The sequence below is a fragment of the Glycine soja genome, chromosome 20 (genome assembly GCF_004193775.1).
Source record: "Glycine soja cultivar W05 chromosome 20, ASM419377v2, whole genome shotgun sequence".
Classification (NCBI taxonomy): domain Eukaryota; kingdom Viridiplantae; phylum Streptophyta; class Magnoliopsida; order Fabales; family Fabaceae; genus Glycine; species Glycine soja.
In genome coordinates this window covers 40,339,478-40,361,051 of record NC_041021.1, presented here as the reverse complement: position 1 = coordinate 40,361,051, position 21,574 = coordinate 40,339,478, and the positions used below count along the sequence as shown (strand labels likewise).

At 31.3% G+C, this 21,574-nt stretch overlaps 3 protein-coding genes across 3 annotated transcripts; 2 read left to right on the top strand and 1 right to left on the bottom strand.

Moving 5' to 3' along the window:
• Positions 1 to 926: 926 nt before the first annotated feature.
• On the top strand, positions 927 to 3,954 carry LOC114402782 (mitotic checkpoint protein BUB3.1-like). Its single transcript, XM_028365455.1, has 9 exons — positions 927 to 1,122; positions 1,205 to 1,335; positions 1,809 to 1,891; positions 1,995 to 2,261; positions 2,405 to 2,480; positions 2,647 to 2,727; positions 3,237 to 3,315; positions 3,406 to 3,518; positions 3,597 to 3,954. Exons 1-9 carry the CDS (start codon positions 1,006 to 1,008, stop codon positions 3,682 to 3,684), a joined length of 1,035 nt encoding a protein of 344 aa, XP_028221256.1. The 5' UTR covers positions 927 to 1,005; the 3' UTR covers positions 3,685 to 3,954.
• A 106-nt stretch (positions 3,955 to 4,060) lies between these two features.
• Positions 4,061 to 8,296, bottom strand: LOC114402781 (ATP-dependent Clp protease proteolytic subunit-related protein 1, chloroplastic-like). The gene is made up of 9 exons (XM_028365454.1): positions 7,957 to 8,296; positions 6,808 to 6,923; positions 6,435 to 6,635; positions 6,211 to 6,315; positions 6,051 to 6,113; positions 5,821 to 5,932; positions 4,923 to 4,984; positions 4,636 to 4,824; positions 4,061 to 4,543 (listed from the first exon to the last, which is right to left on the bottom strand). The coding sequence occupies exons 1-9, from the start codon at positions 8,138 to 8,140 to the stop codon at positions 4,457 to 4,459; spliced, it is 1,119 nt and encodes a 372-aa protein (XP_028221255.1). The 5' UTR covers positions 8,141 to 8,296; the 3' UTR covers positions 4,061 to 4,456.
• Positions 8,297 to 17,346: 9,050 nt separating this feature from the next.
• On the top strand, positions 17,347 to 18,517 carry LOC114403872 (zinc finger protein ZAT10-like). Its single transcript, XM_028367080.1, has one exon. The coding sequence runs from the start codon at positions 17,465 to 17,467 to the stop codon at positions 18,245 to 18,247; it is 783 nt and encodes a 260-aa protein (XP_028222881.1). The 5' UTR covers positions 17,347 to 17,464; the 3' UTR covers positions 18,248 to 18,517.
• The last annotated feature ends 3,057 nt before the right edge of the window (positions 18,518 to 21,574 follow it).

The window sequence follows — 21,574 nt, the reverse complement described above, 5'->3', positions numbered from 1 at the left end:
TTTATGTTGCACAATATTAAAAAAAATACAGGGTTACACAATATCAAATACTAATTTATAAGATAAGTTAATTAGAATTTTACACGTGTAAATGCATATTCTTTATAAATGTAGGTGGTAAATACCCCTACCCTCCCTTTTACCCAGTAATTCATTGTTAATTTGGTCCATGTATTAAAATTTTAAAAATGTTTTGACCATACAATTTACTATCACTTTTTTTTGGTGAAGTCGAAAACACAAGACAACCTACAAAAACGAAATATCAAAATATAAGGTGAATGTGGTGTTTGATTTGAATATTTTTATTTTTATTTTTAAAGAAAATGGAAAACAATAGTGAAAATACCTTTATTTGAAATTTAAAAAATATTTTAAAAAACAGAGCAAAAACTGAAAATATCAAATCAACCTTTTCTTAATAAATGAAAAATACAATGATATCTTAAACTATTTTTTTCTTGATACATGTTTGTTAAATCTTTAAAATTTAAAAATAAAAATTATTTTCAGAAAATAAAATAAAAAATAATAATCACTTAAATCAAGCCTGACGTAAAAGAGCTAAAACTCCAACATGAATAGTAGCCCAACTACCCAAATTAGGAGGCACCTTTATTGATGCATATTAGAAGCATAAATTACATTGGTTGCTATGATTTGATCCACTTTATTAGAGAACCTCTCAATCAATCCAACAGTTATTTAAAAAATTAATAGATTTTTGTTAAAGATAACGTATACAAAAATAGTATGTCACATAAACCCAAAATTAATTTAATTAAAGACATTTTTCATTATTATTAGTTAAGAACATTTAATAACAAGAGATAAATTACACTTTAGATAACAAAAATGTAGGTGGGTTAATAACTCCCTCATATTTGTATTTATTTTTTGCTTTAAAATATTTATAAGAATGAGTCACTCCCCTGTTTTGAAATTTGAATATAGGGTTATAGTCTCTGCTCCTCTCTCACTTTCAAATTTCAACAAATCGAAGACATGGCTACGGCGGTGCTCACGACGGGGCGAGAGTTGTCGAACCCTCCATCGGACGGCATCACCAATCTTCGATTCTCCAACCACAGCGATCATCTTTTGGTGTCCTCATGGGACAAGGTATGTATGTATCATATGCTCCTCTTTCTTACTATGCTATGCTATCAATTCCATTCATTGGTGTGATCACGATTCTATTTAGAGCGTGCGCTTGTATGATGCGAGTGCCAATGTGTTGAGAGGAGAGTTTATGCACGCTGGCCCCGTCCTCGATTGCTGCTTCCACGACGACTCCTCCGGCTTCAGTGCCGCCGCCGACAACACTGTTAGACGGTCACTTACTCTACTCCATTTCCTCTTCAAATACTAAGTTGCTTTAGTTCTCTTCTTGTTTAGCCTGTAACCTAGATGTTTTAAGTTCCAGAATTATGTGTGTATAAAACATCATTTTATCTTCTAGATTCCAAAATTCGATGACCCAAAGTTCTAAATTGTTTGTTAGCCACATTAGAGGTTGCAGAGAGAAAAAAATGCCCCTTGCCAGAGGCTTGTTTATAGTTGCTGGTTACGTGTAGAAAAAAAAATGGTGGATTATAATGTAACGCATTCTGAGAATGAAGTGTAATTTTCAAAATAAGAGTAGAGAATGTGCTATTTAAGAAGCATTTATGAGCAGAGATATATAGGTCATTCTTTTCTGAGTGGAAGAGGAGAGAGTGTGTTTTCCCTCTCCCCTTTATATTATCATGTTTAAACTTTAAAATACATGATAGAGTAATTCACCCTTTTATATTATCATTCTCCAGGCTTGTCTTCAGCTCTAATAAAGAGGATATTCTGGGAAGGCATGATGCACCCGTTCGTTGCATTGAGTATTCATATGCTGCAGGTCTCTCCTTTCTATCTCATCTTCGTCCCCATGGCACTTAATTCCTGAACTAAAGAAATTACTCTTAAAAGGATATTTACTTCTATCTTGTCTGTCACAATAGGGCAATTGATCACTGGTAGTTGGGACAAAACCCTGAAATGTTGGGACCCTAGAGGTGCAAGTGGCCAAGAGCGCACACTTGTTGGGACATATCCACAACCTGAGCGTGTCTACTCTCTCTCACTGGTTGGACATCGCCTGGTTGTAGCAACAGCTGGAAGACATGTTAATATCTATGATTTGAGAAACATGTCTCAACCGGAACAAAGAAGAGAATCCTCACTGAAATACCAAACCAGATGTGTGCGCTGTTACCCAAATGGAACAGGTGAACTTTAACTAATAGTTATAACTCAACCATTGATTTTCCAAGGATGAGACTCTGAACTTCAACTATAATGATTAACAAGGCATTCTATCATGTTTCTTAGCCAAGATTTCCCTTCATACTTGTATAACTACATTATGCAGGATATGCACTTAGTTCTGTTGAAGGACGGGTTGCTATGGAATTCTTCGACCTCTCAGAGGCTAGCCAAGCAAAAAAGTAAAAATTTCTGTCTATCACTATCTCTATGTTTTCCATTCTTAATCCTACTGTGATGTGGATATTTGAACTTCTCGTCCGTGCATATAACAGTGTTTCAGTCCATATGAAAAATAGCATATATTCATCGACTTCTAGCTGTTAATGATTTCTGACCTTTGTGCAGATATGCTTTTAAGTGTCATAGAAAATCAGAGGCTGGAAGGGACATAGTCTATCCTGTGAATGCAATTGCTTTCCACCCCATGTAAGTGTTTTAGAATGTAGAAATGCTGTGCCACCTTGAGTATATCATCTCAAATAAAAAGGCACTCTGAAGAAGATTTTGAATTGCTTGCTTAATTGTTTCCCCACGATTTACAGTGTCAATAGCTGTAGTTTGTACCATTCGAGGGTCCAGTTGAGAAATATAAATATAAATTATTATTAAGAAAGTTTTCTTGGTAAAGTACATATTGTCATCCAAAATAGAGGAATAGATGTTTTTTCACAGTTTGAGTATATAAACACATGGAGGTTGTAGATGAGGGTTCTGTATTACAACTACCCAGAATTTTAGTAAATTACACCTGTGTTCCCTCTCTATTCCTCGTTTGCTCTTATCCCTACATTTTCAAGAGCTTCAAAGATGAAATGCTATGATTAATTACCTTCTAAATGAAATTTGGAATTAGATGTTGTACATGTTAGGGTTACTAACACAAGTCGATGACTTAATTGTGACCATCAAAATGCTTTATAAAAATCTGTCTGCAGATATGGAACATTTGCCACAGGAGGTTGTGACGGGTATGTCAACGTGTGGGACGGAAACAATAAGAAGAGGCTATACCAGGTTTTTATTTCGTTTTTGCATTGAGTAGTGACCAGAATTTTCATATGGTAAATTCAATTGCTAATTTGCCGTTTTCTATCTGTCTTTCAGTACTCAAAATATCCTACCAGCATTGCTGCACTGTCGTTTAGCAGAGATGGACGCCTCTTGGCTGTTGCATCAAGTTACACATTCGAAGAAGGGCCTAAAGCAGGAACTAAAGCGTAAGCTCTCTCTCACTGTTTAGTGTTTATCTGTGGAATACTTGCTAGTTTCATGTAACTTGCTCTTTTCTTATACAGCGACGAACAAGATGCTATCTACGTACGCAGTGTAAACGAGATTGAGGTCAAGCCGAAGCCCAAAGTATATCCCAATCCTCCAGCTTGATTCCTGATGGTGGCCTTTTAGAAAATAGGGATTTCTTCGTTTATTGTTTCTACTGTTTCACTTCCTCTCGTGAACACCAAAAACATGTGTACTATTGTTGTGAAGCACTAGCTTATTTTCTAGATAAAAAATGTTAGTTCAGATTTCCTTCAAGTTGTGCACTGCGTGCAAGTAGGTCTATTATTGTAAAGTATAAATGAAACTGATAATATAACATCAAGTGTTGTGCCTCTCCTACAATTTTTCAACTCATCACTGGAAAAAGCTTGTCATCTCATCATCCAGTTAATTTTTTGTAGCTTAAGGGCCATAGTTGCATTCAATTAATTGTAAAACAAGTACTGCATAATTTTAAATGTTAAGGAAAAAAGTCGACTACTGTGCAAACATGATGTTTCTCTGAATAGCATATTTCCATCGGAAGACCATCCAATATTATTGGGTTACAAAGAAAATCTCATTCAAAATGAAATGAAACATTTGAAGAGAATGCAGCCATCAGATTGCTAATGGTTCGATATTTACAACTTAAGAAACCAGGTCATTTTCTTTAGTTGTTGAAACTAAGCTAGGTATTTCAAATATAAGTATTGAACACGTCGCCACACAGCCAAGATACGGATTTCATACACTATCCAGAGAAAATTTCCATATGGCCTTGATGTGAGATAGCTGTTTGACCTTTATACTAGGCATCAACTTAAATTTAACCCGCGAGCATCCTTTGAAGGCATTGGATTTGGAGCCGAATAAGTGGCCTTATGCTGTTTGATTACCTAAATCCTGAAGGAGCCGCTTGAGGATTGCCACCACCTTGTCTCCTCTTAGCTCTTGATTGAGCAAGCATTTCATCATAATTCTGATCCATACAGTAATCATAAGTATATTATATATTACGCATGTTTAACGAGAATATCAGAATAACCACTAATAAATAGCACTAATTATTACCCTCTTCTCAAATGCAACATCCCTTGAACTTGAATCAATTATTTTGTCGGCAATTCCATAGTCTATAGCATCCTGTGCTTGAAGATACTTAGGCCTCTGGACATCTTTAGCAATTTCTTCCTTTGATTTCCCTGTCCCTTTTGCCAACAGCTCAATGTAATACTCAGTATTTGCCTCTAGCTCTTTTGCCTGTATGTGTTTTGCCAACATACTTGATATGAATATAATGGCTAAATAATTGAGAGAACATAGAGAACTAGAGTAGAGAACAAACAGGTAGAGAGTACCTTAATCCACATATCTATAACAGCACCACTAGATCTATTGACTTTTGGGAGATATAATTTTGCTGCAATAGTAAAAAGTTTAAAATCCATGTTAAGAGAGAAGGCAATGCTAAAAAATCATAGTTTATGTATCCCTCTATTCCACATAATTTATACAAAACATATGACCAGTTATCTTTCTACCTTTTCAATTGATCAAAACTATCAACTGACAAGGAAGAAATATCCCTAACTATGTAGAAATTTCTGGCCACGAAATAAAAATACCATCAGCAATTCAGCATTGAAGGGGGGCAACCGGGCAAGAAACTCTAGCCAATAAAGAACGCTTAGTAATGCCAATTGCACCAAAAAAAAAATATAATTGTGCTCTGGAAATAAATAATATGAAACCCACACATAAACACAAAAAACCATAACTAATAAGTGGGTCTCATGTGGTTTTTTGTGCATATGTAGGCCATGTTTGTGCACAAAGTATTGCAGTAGCATTCCATAAAGACCAAATTCTTTCATTTGCTCCTTGAAAATTGGGATTTCTTTTAATCAAAACTATGGCTACCCAACAGAGCAATGGTCTCAGTTCACACAGATCATAACTCTACCATCCTTGCCCTAGGGATCAAGAAGAACTAGAATTTGATAAATTGATCTTCCAGAAAATACTTCTTAGCAAGCATATTAGTAGCCATTTGATCAAAAAGTGTAATATGTGATGACAAAAGATATAATTGGAAAATTATAAATCAGTAATTCATTGTCCATTCTTCAAATATACTCATGAATCAGATACTAAGTACAGGCTCTTGAAGGAAGCATTTGCCAGAAGTTCCAAAAAGCCACAAGAAGCAATCAAGCACTTTTTTTCTCCAAAAGTTTGCATAGATATGATTCATACTAGATGAATTTGGCTGTACAGCACGATAGCCCTTTGTTCCAAGCGACAGAAGCATTGCTGCTTGACCAAATGCCATGCCACAATTCACAGTATAGACATCTGCTTTGACATACTTCAGGAAGAAAGAAAAAAGATTAATTAAAAGCAAGAGTTTAAAAAGATTAGTTCAAAGAGATAAGCCATATTCCAGGCTTAAGGTGGGATAGGCAGGATTCATGATAAAAACTTACAGACATCATATCAGCTATGGAATATGCCTCAGTTTCTGAACCCACGGTCTCATTCTTCTCATTCTAAACAACAAAAAAGGGAAAGAAAAGCAATCATATAAATCAACAGCTCATACATTACAAGAGAAAATTTTAGAAAAAAAATTGTCATAACACTTACCAGAGTTCCTGATGAATTAATATACAAGTAAATAGGTTTGGTAGGGTTATCATAATCCAACCACATAAATTGAGCAACAATAAGTTCTGTCACAGCTGGTACAATCTGTACAAATCATAAAGACTTAATAAGGAACATCAAAATTGGGATAAAAGATAGCAGGTAGATACCTATATACAGAAGCTAGTCAGGGGAAAAACATGAGTCATTGGGGTGATGCTTACCGGCATACCCAGATAGCATATTCGAGCATCCAAGAGCAAAGAAGGCAGATCTGGTGGAGCAGTTTTTGGCCTTCCGGTTCCCCTACCTCCTCGATACATACTAACACTCATGCTGTATTTTGAAGCATCATTTTTTCCCATGCCAGATAGACTCCACATTCCACCATTATCCATATAATTCTTGGCAGATGAAATGCTTTCCTGTCACAATGATTAAAATTAAGAGCACTTTTGAACAGTCAAATATGCTGTGATAAAATTTGGGTGCTTTGCAAAATCAACTCCACAATCAATAATTAGATTATAGATAGGCAACTTTGATATTATAACATCACAACCAGTTAGATAGTAGCAAGGATATATGTGGTGAGACCTCTGTAACTCTTTCAGATTGCTGACGGATAGGATTATCTTCTGTCATGAACATGTCCATTTGTGAAGGAGAAAGGCCATATAGAGATTGAGGTGCATTCTTGTAGTTTTCCATCACTGCATATAATAGAGAAAATAAAAATTGCGGTTAGGCACCCAATTTTTAAACTTTTCAACTGAACTCGAATAAGAACCTTTTTAAGATTTTATATTTGGGAAAGTTGTACTCAACCTCCAAAAACTTTCATCCAAATTAATTTAAGAGCTCCAATCTGAAGCCTTATGTTTCATAAACAACTTTACCCCTTTGTTTTCTTAGAACATTTAGAAACACCAAGAGTGTAAATAAATCAGTCAAAACTGAAAACTAAGATGCATATTGCTATTTTTCTAGTGTTTACTAACAGAATTCATAGTGTCTCTTCATTTTATTTTCCTACAATTTATGCACATAATTCACAATCTCTCCTACTAATACATTTCAAAAGACAAATGTATATGCATCTTGTCAAAAATCATTTCAATTTAGGCGAAAAATAATTCTCACTTGCATTGTTACTCAAAATTGAAGGACCTGAGATATTCATGCTTTTGAAACTTGACCGGCATAAATTATAAAATTCAGACGTTGATGCACTAAATTTGGTTTGGGCTTTGGACAAAAACTTCAAGAAGGTAAAGTGTTACTCAACTTAAGTTTTTAAACCTTTCAAAGGAAGCAAATAACCAAACGCATACACTCACTCAACAAGAAATGCCGGAAAGCAAAACAAGTCCACAACAAAACTCATGGGGACAAAAACAATGATTATGAGAAAAGCAAACAGTAAACAGTAAAAAAAAAACACTACGTATGTTCCATGCCCTTCTTCTGCCACTTCAATTTCAAACATATGAAAAACATAATTGAAAAGACTCTGCAGCCCAAAAAATTAGACAGTATAGTCCTCAATCAAATAAAAAGCACTAAAATCATTCATACCCAGATTACAAAATTTCATCTTGTTTCATTTTCCTGCTCTAAATTTTCACAGAAACCACATAATTAAGTGTTTTTCATTAATTTATTTGGCCTAAACTAAACCGAACAGAGTAAATAAGCATTAGGCAAGACATAAAAGAGAAGGAAGGAAAGGTGAAAAAAACTAACATCCATCTTTGAGATTTTCCTTTCGGAACTGTTTGGGGATGTGGTCGAGGGAGCACTTGGCAGAGAAAGAATTGAAGCGGCGTGGTGCCACTCTTCGAGAAAAGGGAAAGAGCTTTGTTCCATGGAGGAAGGAAGAATCGTGGATGGAGGGAGCAGAGAGCGATAAGGAAAGAGAAGAGGACATGGGTGCACGCAATTGGAAACAAAGTTGCAAAATTTGATGTGAATGGATGAAGGGTACGATACGAGGAATGTGGTTTTGGTTCCTACGGCGAGGAAGATAGGAGTGCAGGAAGCTACTATCCAGTTTCTTGTGGTAAGCGGGTTCGGGTATGGTATGGTATTGGAGCTTATTGAGTTTATATGCACAACAAATTGAAGGATTTAATTAAAATATATTATTAGAATAAATGCATAATACCAGCAAGCACATGCAGGATACTTGTTGAATGAGCACCAGAAAAGTGTTAGTGACACATTTTTCTTAACATATACTTTATTAAAAATTATAAGAGAAAGTCATTATGTAAGATTTATTATTTTTAATTTTTTTTAATAAATTAATAAAAAAAAAATATGTTCAAAATCGTGTATGGTTATCATTTCTCCTTTTGTGATTATCATTTCTCCTTGTAATATAGACAAAAAAATACATGCATAATAGCATAGGGTAATACATGTATTATGTATGATAATTTTTTTTTATTTATAAATGGGTTCAATTTAATATGAGTCATACAAATGAATCAAAAAATAAAAATATCAAATAATATGAAATAATTCTCCTAAAAGCAATATGAAATGATTAAATTTCTTATTTAATTGGATATGATTTTAGAGTTTAATTTTTGTACATTGTTAATGTAAAAAAAAAAACATACACGGTTAATTAATTGGTATGAATTTTAAGATAATTATTATAAAAGTTAACATTATAAATATTTAAATGAATATTTAAGAAAACATTATAAATAAATAATACTTTTTTTATTTTTTGTTTTAAATTAATATTATTAATAAAGTATTTAAATGTTAAAAAATGATTTTAAACAATATAACTCTAATAAAGTTTATTAAATTTTATTTTACTTTTCCAAAACAAATGAAATTTTAATTTTATCATTTTTAATATAAAATTTAAAAATTTATTATCCTACTTTTTAATATGATAAGTTATTAAAAATAAAATTCAAAAATTAGAAATATAAAATATATATTTTGATGTCATTTGACGTTTATCAGTTAACTTATCAATTAATCTTATTAAAACACACTTTCAGTTAAATTAATTATCTTTTAACTTTTCAGCTCCTAACTGTTTATGAGTTTTTTGTTTCTAACTGTTTATAAGTTTTTTGTTAGCTTATAAGTTTTCCACTAACTTATTAACTAATTTTATCAAATATTATATTTATGCATAATAATTTGAAGAGTTTAATTAAAATATTATTAGAATGCATGCATAATAATAATGTAGTGTTATACATTATTATGTATAGATAGATAGATTGGCATGTATTATAAATTATTTTTTAATTTTTATTTATAAATGGGTTCGATCAGTTTAATATAAGTCATAAATTTGGATAAGAAATAAAAAAAATAAAAATATCAAACAATATAAAATTATTAAATTTATTATTTAATTGGATATGATTTTAGAGTTTAATTTTTGTACAGTATAAAAAATATACTATCAACTAATTAAAAATCATGATTAAATATAAATTTAAAGATAATTATGATAAAAATTAACAAATTTATTATAAGTGACCATTTGTTACTGAATAATCATGAGAAAACTCTTTGTATTGTGAGTGAGTAAACTATTTTTATCATGCAGCAAAAAGATAAACTTTTTTCTGATGATTTTATATATAATTATGAAATAAATTCAAAATAATCTGAAATAAATTCATATGTACGTATATGTAATTTATGAAATCATTATACTAATCATATTTATTTCACTAAATATTTAAAAGGTGCTATACTATTTTTTATAATCTTAATATTTAAATTACATCTTATTCTTTTACTTTTATAAGCTTATTAATATAGTTAGTTTGAAACTATGTTTATATCTAATTTTTATTATTGTATTTTTTTGTTTTATATCCTAAAATATTTTTTTTAAAATAAAATACACCTCAAGGCTAAGTTTGTGAGGAATTGTAATTTGTTAGAAACTTAGAATTCATATATGAACATGTATTTTTACTTTTAAAAAAAATCAGTACTGTATCCGCTACACCTAGTCTTGAGTTGTTACACATGCCCAAAGTCTATGTGCAAAACCGTTCTAGAGTTGTATAAATGCTTAAATTAAACTTTATAATACAATGAAATTACATTTCACCAAGAATGCTAGAGTAGAGATAAAACCAACATAAATTGCACAACATTGGCCATCAAAGACACAGTTGCATACATGACCATTTCATCAATATAATATTAATTATTCTCATATTCTCACTCCAAAAAAAAAAAAAATATATATATATATATATATATATATATATATATATATGTTCTAAAATATCTACTGGTATGCTTGTTTTTCTTTCTATTTTAAATTTTGTGATAGGGCTGATGATTAGTAGTGACGAACAATAGAAAAGAGGGATAGGCCAGGTTGACCGATAAATGATAATCATCCACTCGAATAAAGAAGAGTCTGAAGCATGTGAAAAACCCTTTCTTTCTTTCCAAACCTTGGTACTGCCAAAGCCATGCATTCTGTTCAAAAGACATAATTTACACGTGTTCCCAATCTTCATTCTGCAAATATCTTCTGCATGCGTGTTTTAAAGGCCAAGACTGAAATATGATATATCATCAATATTATTGTTAACTTTTATTAACAAAAATCATAATCACTCGATTCGGAATTGAATTATACTTAAATAACTCTTCATCTCTCAGAGAATCTTCAAAGAATCTACATGTGAAAATAAAAAATTCTTGTCACAAACTTAAACGTATATTACTAATTGAGTTACATTCGTTAATCTTCATCTTTTCTTTTTCAATGAAAATAAAATACCAAATCAAATATTCCTTGGTTGCATTTCCGTTGGGACAATAACACTCAGGGCTCGTGGCCAACCTTCATGTCAATTCAAGGCACATAACCTGCCAAGTGTAACCAAACCTTTCAGACCCCACCGCTGATAGTTCCACCTGTGCACACACTTGTTCAAACTAGTCTATACAAGACAATATAGGACATTACCTCATTCATAAGCAAATTCTCTACCACTAGCACTTTTTATATCTTAAAAATATAAAATAGATTTATTCTTTTTCCATTCAGTAAGTAAAAAGAAAAATAAGAAGATTTCAAATTACTATTTACTACTCTACCAAAAAAAAATTACTATTTACTATCGATATCTTGCTTAGCTAATGCTGGCTTATTTCAAAGTTTTTGTTTCTTCTTAAAAGCGCATTTAACTATGAATAAAAGAATATAACTTTTGAGCATTTAATTATTAATTTATATATCTTGTTAATAAGCATTCTTGGAACATTAGTTATAAAATTAAATTGAGAAAATATTTATTATATAAATCATAAAAAAATATAAAAAAGATCACAAGGCAGTATAACTTTTTATCTCCCAATAAAAACATTTATATTTTAAGTTTTTTAATCAATGTCCTTATAATACCTCTTAACATTTTCCTTAATTTATTATAAGTGAAAAACGTACGTAACTTTCAAACTCAAATTCAATTGAAATTTAGTTTGCAAACTAAACAAACTAAAATATTTTAAAGTCAGATGTAGATTTACTCTTTTAACCAAATACAGACACAAAATCTCTATCTCAATTTTATCCAAAAAAAAAATCTCTATCTCAGTCTCTCGCAGAAGTCCACCAATGTTTGTCTTATCTTATTGGCAAAATTACATATTTTGTTTCTCAATTTGTCTCCAATTTTAATTTTGGTCCCCTTTTAAAAATCATTGACGAATTTTGTCCTCCTATTTTATCCAATCACGCAATCTTGGTTCTCCAGTCCAGAATTGGACGTGGACTATTATAAAAGAATGTTGATTATCACGTGTCATGTTCTTATTGAATACGCGTCATGTTCTGATTGAATATTGAATCCATTGAAGATGAAATGGATTGTTGTTGTCATTCGTCAATCAGAATATGACACGTGTCAATTATCAGAACATGACTAGCACGTGGATAAAATTCGTCAATAATTCTAAAAGGGGACCAAAATAAAAAATGGAGACAAATTTGGAGACCAAAAATACAATTTTACCTATCTTATTTTTGGTTGGTAGGAATCACCAATGTTGGGTTACATATCAAAGGAAGCCCAATGGGATAGGGAGTCTAAGTTTGCAAGCCCATCTAGAATTTTTTTCCCTAATTGATGCATGAGTAATTTAAATCTTGTAAAATAATAAATATATTTTAAGGAGAAAATTAAAATATAAATTATAAATAATTAAGTAACAAAATCTATATATGTATAATAAATTATAGAATTATTTAAATTTTAACTATTATTTCTTACCAAGTGATGTAATTTTGCATTTTTATTCTCATATTTTCTTCAGATAAAAGGTGTTAAAACTTGTATATTTAATATTCATATGTGCTTAATATATATTATGTATATCAATTATTTGATATTACTTTAGTACAAATTAGTGTATGTTAAAAAACTATTGTTATAATCTATTATTATTTGCTATACAGTGACATATTTTTTATTTATTTTAACCGGCCTATTCAAATATTATATTTTATTTTAGCCTTTTTTACTAACTTCATATACTTTAAAATATTTTGTCAAAATTTGTAAAATTATATATTTATGCTTTAATTGTTTTTTTTTATGTGACACTACGAGAAATGTGCATATTAGAGTCAAAAGGTTAGGGTTTACCACAACATTGATTATACTAATGTCGTTCTAGCTGACGCTAAGTGGATGCAAACTTTTAAATCTCATTTTATTTAATTTTCTAATATTAAAATACATAGCATTAACTAGGCCGACATTAAATTTGAAAATAGTGCCAGCTCAAAGCCCATGTTGAATCTAATCAAGGTATTTAAGTTAGTGTTGGTCTTGTTCATCATGCTAATTTTAATGGTACAATAAAATGCATTAAAAATAGTAAAGAATATTGAGGTTAATGCTAGAGAGATTCACACTAAGTTGACTCTAACAAAACATTTTGCTTAATATTAATCTTTTTGAGTTAATTATAGTTAATTAGCATTAGCTAGACTGACACTAAGTTTGAATATTATGTTTCCCGTGTCAAGTTTTTCCAATTTTTTTTATTTCTTTCCTCGACCCTCATCTTTTTGTGTACAAAATATTGTCGTCATGATATCTTATTATTAATTCCATTACTACATATAATCCTCTTTGTCTCTCTCATTCTTTGTGTTTCTCTTCTTCTCTCACATTCTTTGTGTCTTTTTTCCTCTTTCCTCGTCCCCTTCCTACACATATAGAACCCCCCACCCCTCAATTGCCATGAGTCTTATTATCGTTGTGAGAGTTCACTGCTAAATAAGTAGTTAACAAGTGTTAGATATTAATAGGTATCATTTTTGGAATGTTCACTTAACTTTCTATCAAACACGGAAGTAGTTATATAACAAATGCCACATAATAGTAGAGAAATAGAATAATTATTTTTAATTTTTTATAATTTATAAAGACTATGATTAAATTTATAGCTAGTTTATTTTATAGAGACTAAAAAATGTTTAAGTTTAAATATTAAAATAAAAAATATGATGTAGTACATTTCTTTTTCGATCGTGATAATACAAGTGTTTGGTTTGGTGTTGTGTTAGGCATGGTATAGTCAATTCTTCTTCATCCCACTTCCACCTGTTTTCAGTACTCAGTGGTTCATATCCGTGGGGTTTAGGAGAGCTTTCAGCAGCTCTTGTCAGTGAACGATGCCAAGTGTAAAAGAACAGTATTGATGCGATACATATGCAATGCAACAAAAGGAAAACAGTATGCCAATGCAAGTAGTAACCATTCATCCATCCCCACTCACGACAATGCATATATTCAATCTAATCTTTAAAAATCGTAAACTGTAACACCCCAATAACAAGTACAACATTAATATTAATATATTATGTGTAACCAAAAACAAAATCTAATCAGTTAGTTATAAATAAATGGTATTATTTTTTTATTTATTCTATATTAGCTCACTCTTCTATGGGCGCAGTTGAAATACATTAAACAACGACAGTGCTTAGTATTTGGTGATTAGTATGAATGATATGATGATGTTTGTCGGTTATCCAGAACACGTGGAAGCAAGCTATTGAGACTTGAAGGTGCAACGTGTCACCAATTGGAAGAACTTATATGCGTTGCGTGTCAATATACCAAACGCTTTTTTGTTGCGTCGGTGAAGCAGCTACTCTCTCTCTCACCATATGCCACACTCCAGTCTTCACTCACTCTCTCGCTTGACACGTTAAAATAAATCACACACACACACGCCTTTCCATATTTTTCCGTTATCGTTCTAGAATGCACACAATCAATTTTATAATGTACGTAAATTCTAATAATGGAAAATATATATGATGTGATATTTTTCTTTTCCAACCTCATGATGTGATAATTGTTTAATCATATGTAGTCATTAGTTACTGGTGAGAACTGAGAATTTAACCGATGCAGTTCATATAGACACGAGTTTTTGTTAAAGTAAACTTTTATATATATATATATATATATATATATATATATATATATATATATATATGGACAAGTGTATTTAATATTAATTCTTTCATTCTTAATATTAAATTATAAATACATTTAAAAATTATTATTTAATCCTTTTATTTTTTATAATAAAATACTCCTCTAATTAGATATATCTATATCTATATATATATATGACATGAAACTAAATATAACACGTTATATAATATATAAGATATATTTAATTGTTACTAGTAATCATGTTAAAATTAATACCTTATAAAATCTGTATTTATTATTTTAATGATCATTCTAACTTTTAAAATATTAATACTTACCATTTGTTTCAAGTTTTTTATCAGTTGAATATATATTTTCATTTTATAAAAAAATGAAAAACGTTTTTAAAACGAAAACTCCATCGTTAGTAAAAAAATTTAAAAACTAAACTTCCATTGAAGTTTAAATTTTAAAACAAGAGTCATTAATAAAAAGTCTAATTATGTTTTTTTCCACGTAAATCAATATTTACCTTCTTGGAGTGTTTCTGAAGACATTTTTTCCCCTCTCTTTTATCTGATTTTATTTTCACTCAAACGGCACTTCTGTTTGTCATGAAAAGGAGTTGCACAAATTAATATGCATAAAATGTGTGTCAACTGTAAATATTTTTATAAAAAAGTTATTAATTAAAAATCTAAAATATAAAATTGTGATTTGGCAGAATCACGTTGATCTCATTTTGACAAAATCGGTTTCACAACATTTATGATTCTCCTCGTCCATAGTAGTTCATTATTAGGAAGTGTTGTATATCTTTTTTAATTTGACTTTAATTATTTAATATTTACAATTAACCTCAAATTAAATGAGATAATAGATTAAATAATTAAGAAAACTAGCAAAGAAAGAATTAAGGTTCTATTATTCTAAAATTACTTTAAATACGTCTTCTAATTGATCTTCTCATCTGTTAATAACAATTTTGATATTTTTTATGAGTTTATTGGAATATACTGTTATTGTAAAATGTTCCGGTATTTTATAATTTTTAGATTAAAATATTTCAGATACCTTCAAAATTTTAATTTTTGAATACTTCCGAAAAAAAATATTCTATATATAAAAAATATGTTTCTTATTCTCATTCTTAGTCAATAAAAAAAAGAATTGATAAATATTTCTTCCATCACAAAATAATTGACATTTCATCATACAATAAATAAATAAAAGAGAATGATAATTTTATAAAATTAATTTTATATTATTAATAATTTATTTATAAATTTTGTTTTTTATCATTAAAATTATAAGAGATATAAATAAAAAATGATTTATATTATATTAAAAAATTAAAATGATAATTATTTGTAAGATAAATTATTACGTTAATAATTATAATGAAACAAGAGAGTATTAAATTCAAGCGATCACGGAAATAAAAGTACTTGAAAAGTCATAGATAGAGGTGGCACGTGGTGGTGGTGTAGTTGTTTGCTTAGTTGTAGTTGTAGTGTGCCAACTAACGTATAAACGATCACTGATAGCATTAGCATAGCAGTGGAAGTGGTTGCCTAAACCACGAAAGTCTAAAGGCACCACAGTGATCAAAGCCATGACGCCAAGGCCCAAGGGAAGGAGACCTTTCCATTTATCGCCACGAGGCGTCTAAATCTACCTCCCAGTTCACATCTTCAATTTTTCTTTTTCAAAAACAAACAGTTAAATATCTAATTTAGCATGGTTCCTTTATAATGTTCTACCTACATCAAATAGGATATAAGGATGCAAAACTCATGCGTAAAGAGAATTCATACATCAATTTAATAAATATTTTAAACGTTTTCTTAGTTATTGAAAATTGAATATAAAATAAATAATTTTACTGACGGTTACCACTTACCAGAATAATTAAAATCTTAAATGATTCACAATTGACCAAAAACATTATTGTGAATAAAGAAAGATATTGCACGAATAAAATGTCTAAAGAGGTTTAAAAAAACAACAAATTTATTTTTAACAAGATTAAACATGGCCGCGTTACCATTTATGTGCAAATAATAATAATAATATGTTAAAAGAAGTAAATACTAAATCACTAACTAGTATTCTTCTTCTGAATAAGTCATGGCGCATTTGGTTGACATTCAAAAGACCAAGCTGGCATTATAATCCCGGACAACTTGGTTTTTTTTTAATAAGAAAAAAAAAGGTACTAATTCCAATCCAAAGCTCCAATCTAAAGAAGGGTAAAAGAGCACGCCCCAAGATTGACACGTTTTATAAATTATAATCCAAATTGAGGGAAGAAAATTCGAGTTACATTACAGCATCTCATAATAAAAATGAATATCGTGTTTTACACGCAGGGCAACGAGAAAACTATGACTGGCACAACCACACCCACACCCACACACACGATGATTTAGATTCCCTCAATTTCAGTCTTCATAACCACAACCATTACCTAGGTGTGGTGTGGGGTTAATTGATGTACATACATATATAGAGAGAGAGAGAGAGAAAAAAAAGGGTAAAGATAGGGCAGACGTACTTACGTAACGTAGTTTTGACTTTTTCTAAGTCATCCATTTCATTCACTCGCTCTTTAGTTGACCGACTTCACTCTTTTCATCATAACATCCCTATATAAAGGCTCTATGCTCACATCCACTAACTCCACACAAGACACTCAAATTACATGGTCATAGTGTACACCTAGTTAGGCAAACACACCAAACACCAAACACCAAACTAGTTGGCTCAATTCTCTTTGAATGGCTTTGGAGGCTTTGAATTCACCAACAGCAGCCACCACTCCGTTCCGTGGCTACCAAGAAGAGGAGGAGGAGGAGGAGGCTGACCTTCACTTACGTGAGCCTTGGGCTAAAAGGAAACGCTCCAAACGACCGCGTTTTGAGACGGAGGAAGAGTACCTCGCTCTTTGCCTCATCATGCTCGCACAAAGCGGTACCACCAGAAACATCCACAACAACAACACCCAATTACCGTCTTCTTCACTGTCAGACAAAGAAGCGTCGCCGCCGGTGAAACTAACACACAGGTGCACCGTTTGCAACAAGGCCTTTGGTTCTTATCAAGCACTCGGTGGACACAAGGCCAGCCACCGCAAGGCCTCGTCGGAATCCAACCCCACCGCCTCCGTCTCTGCCCTAGCCAACGACAGCGTTTCTGCTTCCACCGTCGGCGGCGGAAGGATGCACGAGTGTTCCATCTGTCACAAGAGTTTCCCTACCGGTCAGGCCCTGGGTGGCCACAAGCGCTGCCACTACGACGGCGGGAACAACCACAATAACAGCAACGCCAACGGAAACAACAGCAGCGGCGCCACTACCTCCGACGGCGGCGCTGCCTCCTCCTCCCACACGCTCCGTGGGTTTGACCTGAACCTTCCGGCGCCGCTGACGGAGTTCTGGTCGCCGATGGGGTTTGATTTCGGGAAGAAGAAGGTAGGCGGTGAACAAGAGGTGGAAAGCCCGTTGCCGGTAACCGCCAAGAGGCCGCGTTTGTTTACAGGGGAAGATGATGAAACCGCGTAGATTTGTTTGCAGAATTTTATTTTAAATTGATTGAAATTGAATTTGTTGCTGGTATATCGCGAATATGATTATGAATTCAAACCAGTTAGTTTAATTTTCATTTTATGTTTTTTTTTAGTATATAGGTGGGATTGGGATTTTGTTTCTGCTACTCTGTACAGACAAATTTTGTTCATTGCTTTTGGACTCTTCTTTGTCATTGATTCAATCTAACAATTGCTTTCATCAGTAATGTTTATGCCAAAGATAAATATAAGTTAATTCCCATCATATACAGATTCCTATATAAATTTATTTCTTGGCTTGTTCAGAACTTGGTGCGTGAATTTAATTTATATATTATCTTTAAATTTAAATTGTTTTTTTTTATCAACCATTCAAATATTGATCATTAAAATTTACTGATTTATGGTTTCTGATTTAACTAATGATTTTTTTTACGTGAAAAGGAAAGTATATCTGAAATTAAATACTTTTTATTTCTTGTATTAATTACAAGGAAAATTATTAATCTATTTTTTACTCAATTGAACTTGACTGTCTCTCTTTTACTGGTCATATGTATGTTACTTTGAGTAATAAGAAAATTAATAAGATTCTTCATTAAATTGGTTTCGCTTTCTAGTGGTCAGATTCAAGTACAAGTTGCAGAATACATACAATTCCGAAGGAAATGAGAGAAAGCAAAAAAAAAACAAATGGAAAACTGAATTTAGACCACGTTAAATGTGGTAAAAGACACGTGTCTGAATTTAAAATTTTGACATCTTCTACACAATTTTTGTTTTTCCAATTCATATATTTAGAATGGATTATGATTATATTACCAATTTGCACCTTAAAAGAGAGTCGAATCTAATACTACCAAATAACCCACCATCATAAAACATATAATTAATATATGAGAAGTCTATTAATAATGGTGGGTGGTATACTGAGACCCAAATTAATTGACCACTTAAGGATGGATTAAGTCAAGGTCTTTCTCCAATAAAAATAATCAGCATGGTGGGGTTTTACTTGGGCCCAAAAACATCCACTGCATGCCGCGTGAACAACGCAGGGACAGCAGGAACAAAATTTGCTTGCTTAATTATTATTGTTTAATTAGGTTATTTTTTGACAGCTTAAATGAACTGTATTCATTAATGGAGTTTATTAAAAAAATTTCAGCATATTTGAAAGTCCCACTGATTGTTATTTTTAATTTTTGATAATTAATCCGTTGCAAGTCCACTATATCTCGCATAAAGATCTAGAATTTAAATGAGAGAAAAAAAAAAGTGCTAATGAAAGGCTACACACAATTAGTTGTGCAATGTCATGTTAGGGCAATGGGTAATTAAGGTGGGTTGAACCGAAATCCTTGCCATGTGGTTCCTGCCTTTAATGCACATGTTGGTATCATTATACCAAATTTGCAACCGCTTTATTTTGTGGCTAAGGACACTTGTTATTGGGTTGGCAAATCTATCTACCCACTAATTAATAACAAGTCTTTGTACGTATCCACTATCCAGAATCTTGTATTAGACAAGAGATGTTAATTTTTACCACAGCCTTGTAAGTAACAGGGAAAAGTACTTACCCCTAAACTCTACTTTCTAATTCTTTTATAATTAATACTATAAGGTTTGAGATATCAAAGTTAGGGTGGATCCAAATACTCCTTTACTTTTTTTTTTTTTTTTTAAAGTCAATGCAAAAATCCCAAATCTTTCTCAGTTTTTTACAGGTCCGTAACTTTTCTTTCATTCTTAAATATAATTTAGTGCTAGTAATAATGTATTAATTAACTAAAAAGTAATCCTAATATTCAACCAAATGTAGCCAGATCACCACTCTTAATCTGTTTGGCCGGGTGGGTACGTTATTAATTAACACTTTACGAAGGAATGAGTACAATAAGCTCTTCTAGCTAAATTGTAAGTAGTTATCTCATGACCGAGTTGTATCTGGCAAGACGTGTGGGGAATGCTTCAACAACGCGCGTGTGGTACAGTGTACTAATAATGCATTCAACTAAGCTACGTTAATTGAGTTGTGAGCAAGTATATATATAATTTTCCAAAGCTTTTTTGGATGAGAAAGTAGCCTTATGCGTTATTCTATATGTGGATATATTACAAGCCAGATGAATATGATGGGCTTCAATTAAGAATATAAAGTATAATAAAAAAGGTTTAAACAATCAGAAACAGATTTTTCATAGTTATAACAGTTTTCAAATATTAGAGTTAAACTTGAATAGAATATGAATCACATGATAACAACTCAGTATCTTAACTAAACTAAATATTCAGATAATAAATTACATATGCTTATTCTGAAGACATGGGATACTTATAAAATTGTGAAAAAACTAACATTAAGAAGTTTGTGACTTGAAGGAGTGTGAATCCTATGCCATGCGTGTCGTGTTGTCAAGGTCGGTTCCTCCAAACACGGTCTTCTTTCTCTAACATATTTTATACTGTATGCTAGTCCAGACACATACGTTATTGAGCCTTCCATAAGTAAATTTGCATGCAAATTAATTGAAGTAGAATGTCCTTAATCGTTTATGCGAAGAAGCTTGAGTGCACATTAGTAGTACTGCTTTTGACACTCAATTTTTATTTTATTTTATTGTTCTGAAAGCTTTTGAACGAAGGAAAGGAGATTGAGAGATTAATTGTTTTAATCGAAATTTTAAAAATATAGAGCTACAGAATTATGCTCCTGTTAATCAAAATAATGTAAAAATAAAATAGAAAAGTAATTAAGAAAAAAATCACAAAATTAAATCCTTACAATAATTAATTGTTTTATCTATTGTAATTTTATAATGCTTATAAATATAACTTGCAAATTTTAATTTAAAATAAACACGTTCTCTTAATTAATTTATACCCTTCCAATTGGAATGGGAGAAGACTTTTAAGGGTTGACATAACCCTTCAAAAATCCTAAATAAATTAAATCTCATCCAAATAGCAATTGAAAATAAAATTCAGGAAAACGGAGCAATCTCTTTGTGACGAAATTTTTTAAAAGGTTGCTTTCTTTTTCTTATTTCGTTTCTTTTCTTTTGTTTTAGAATGAAAGAGTAAATAAATAATATATAGGATCATTATAAAGGCTGCCAATGTATTTAAAGGAAGAAAGTTTCAAAAGCAACATGTATAATATTCCTTATCATAGTGGATATACCAGAGGGTATACATGAACATGACAAAACTTGAAGGATAACCTTGTTGCATGGATTAAGTAGCGCATGTTAATTTGAATATTATATATAATTTGCATATCCTGAAATTATTTTGGGGAATAAAAACCGAGTTTCTT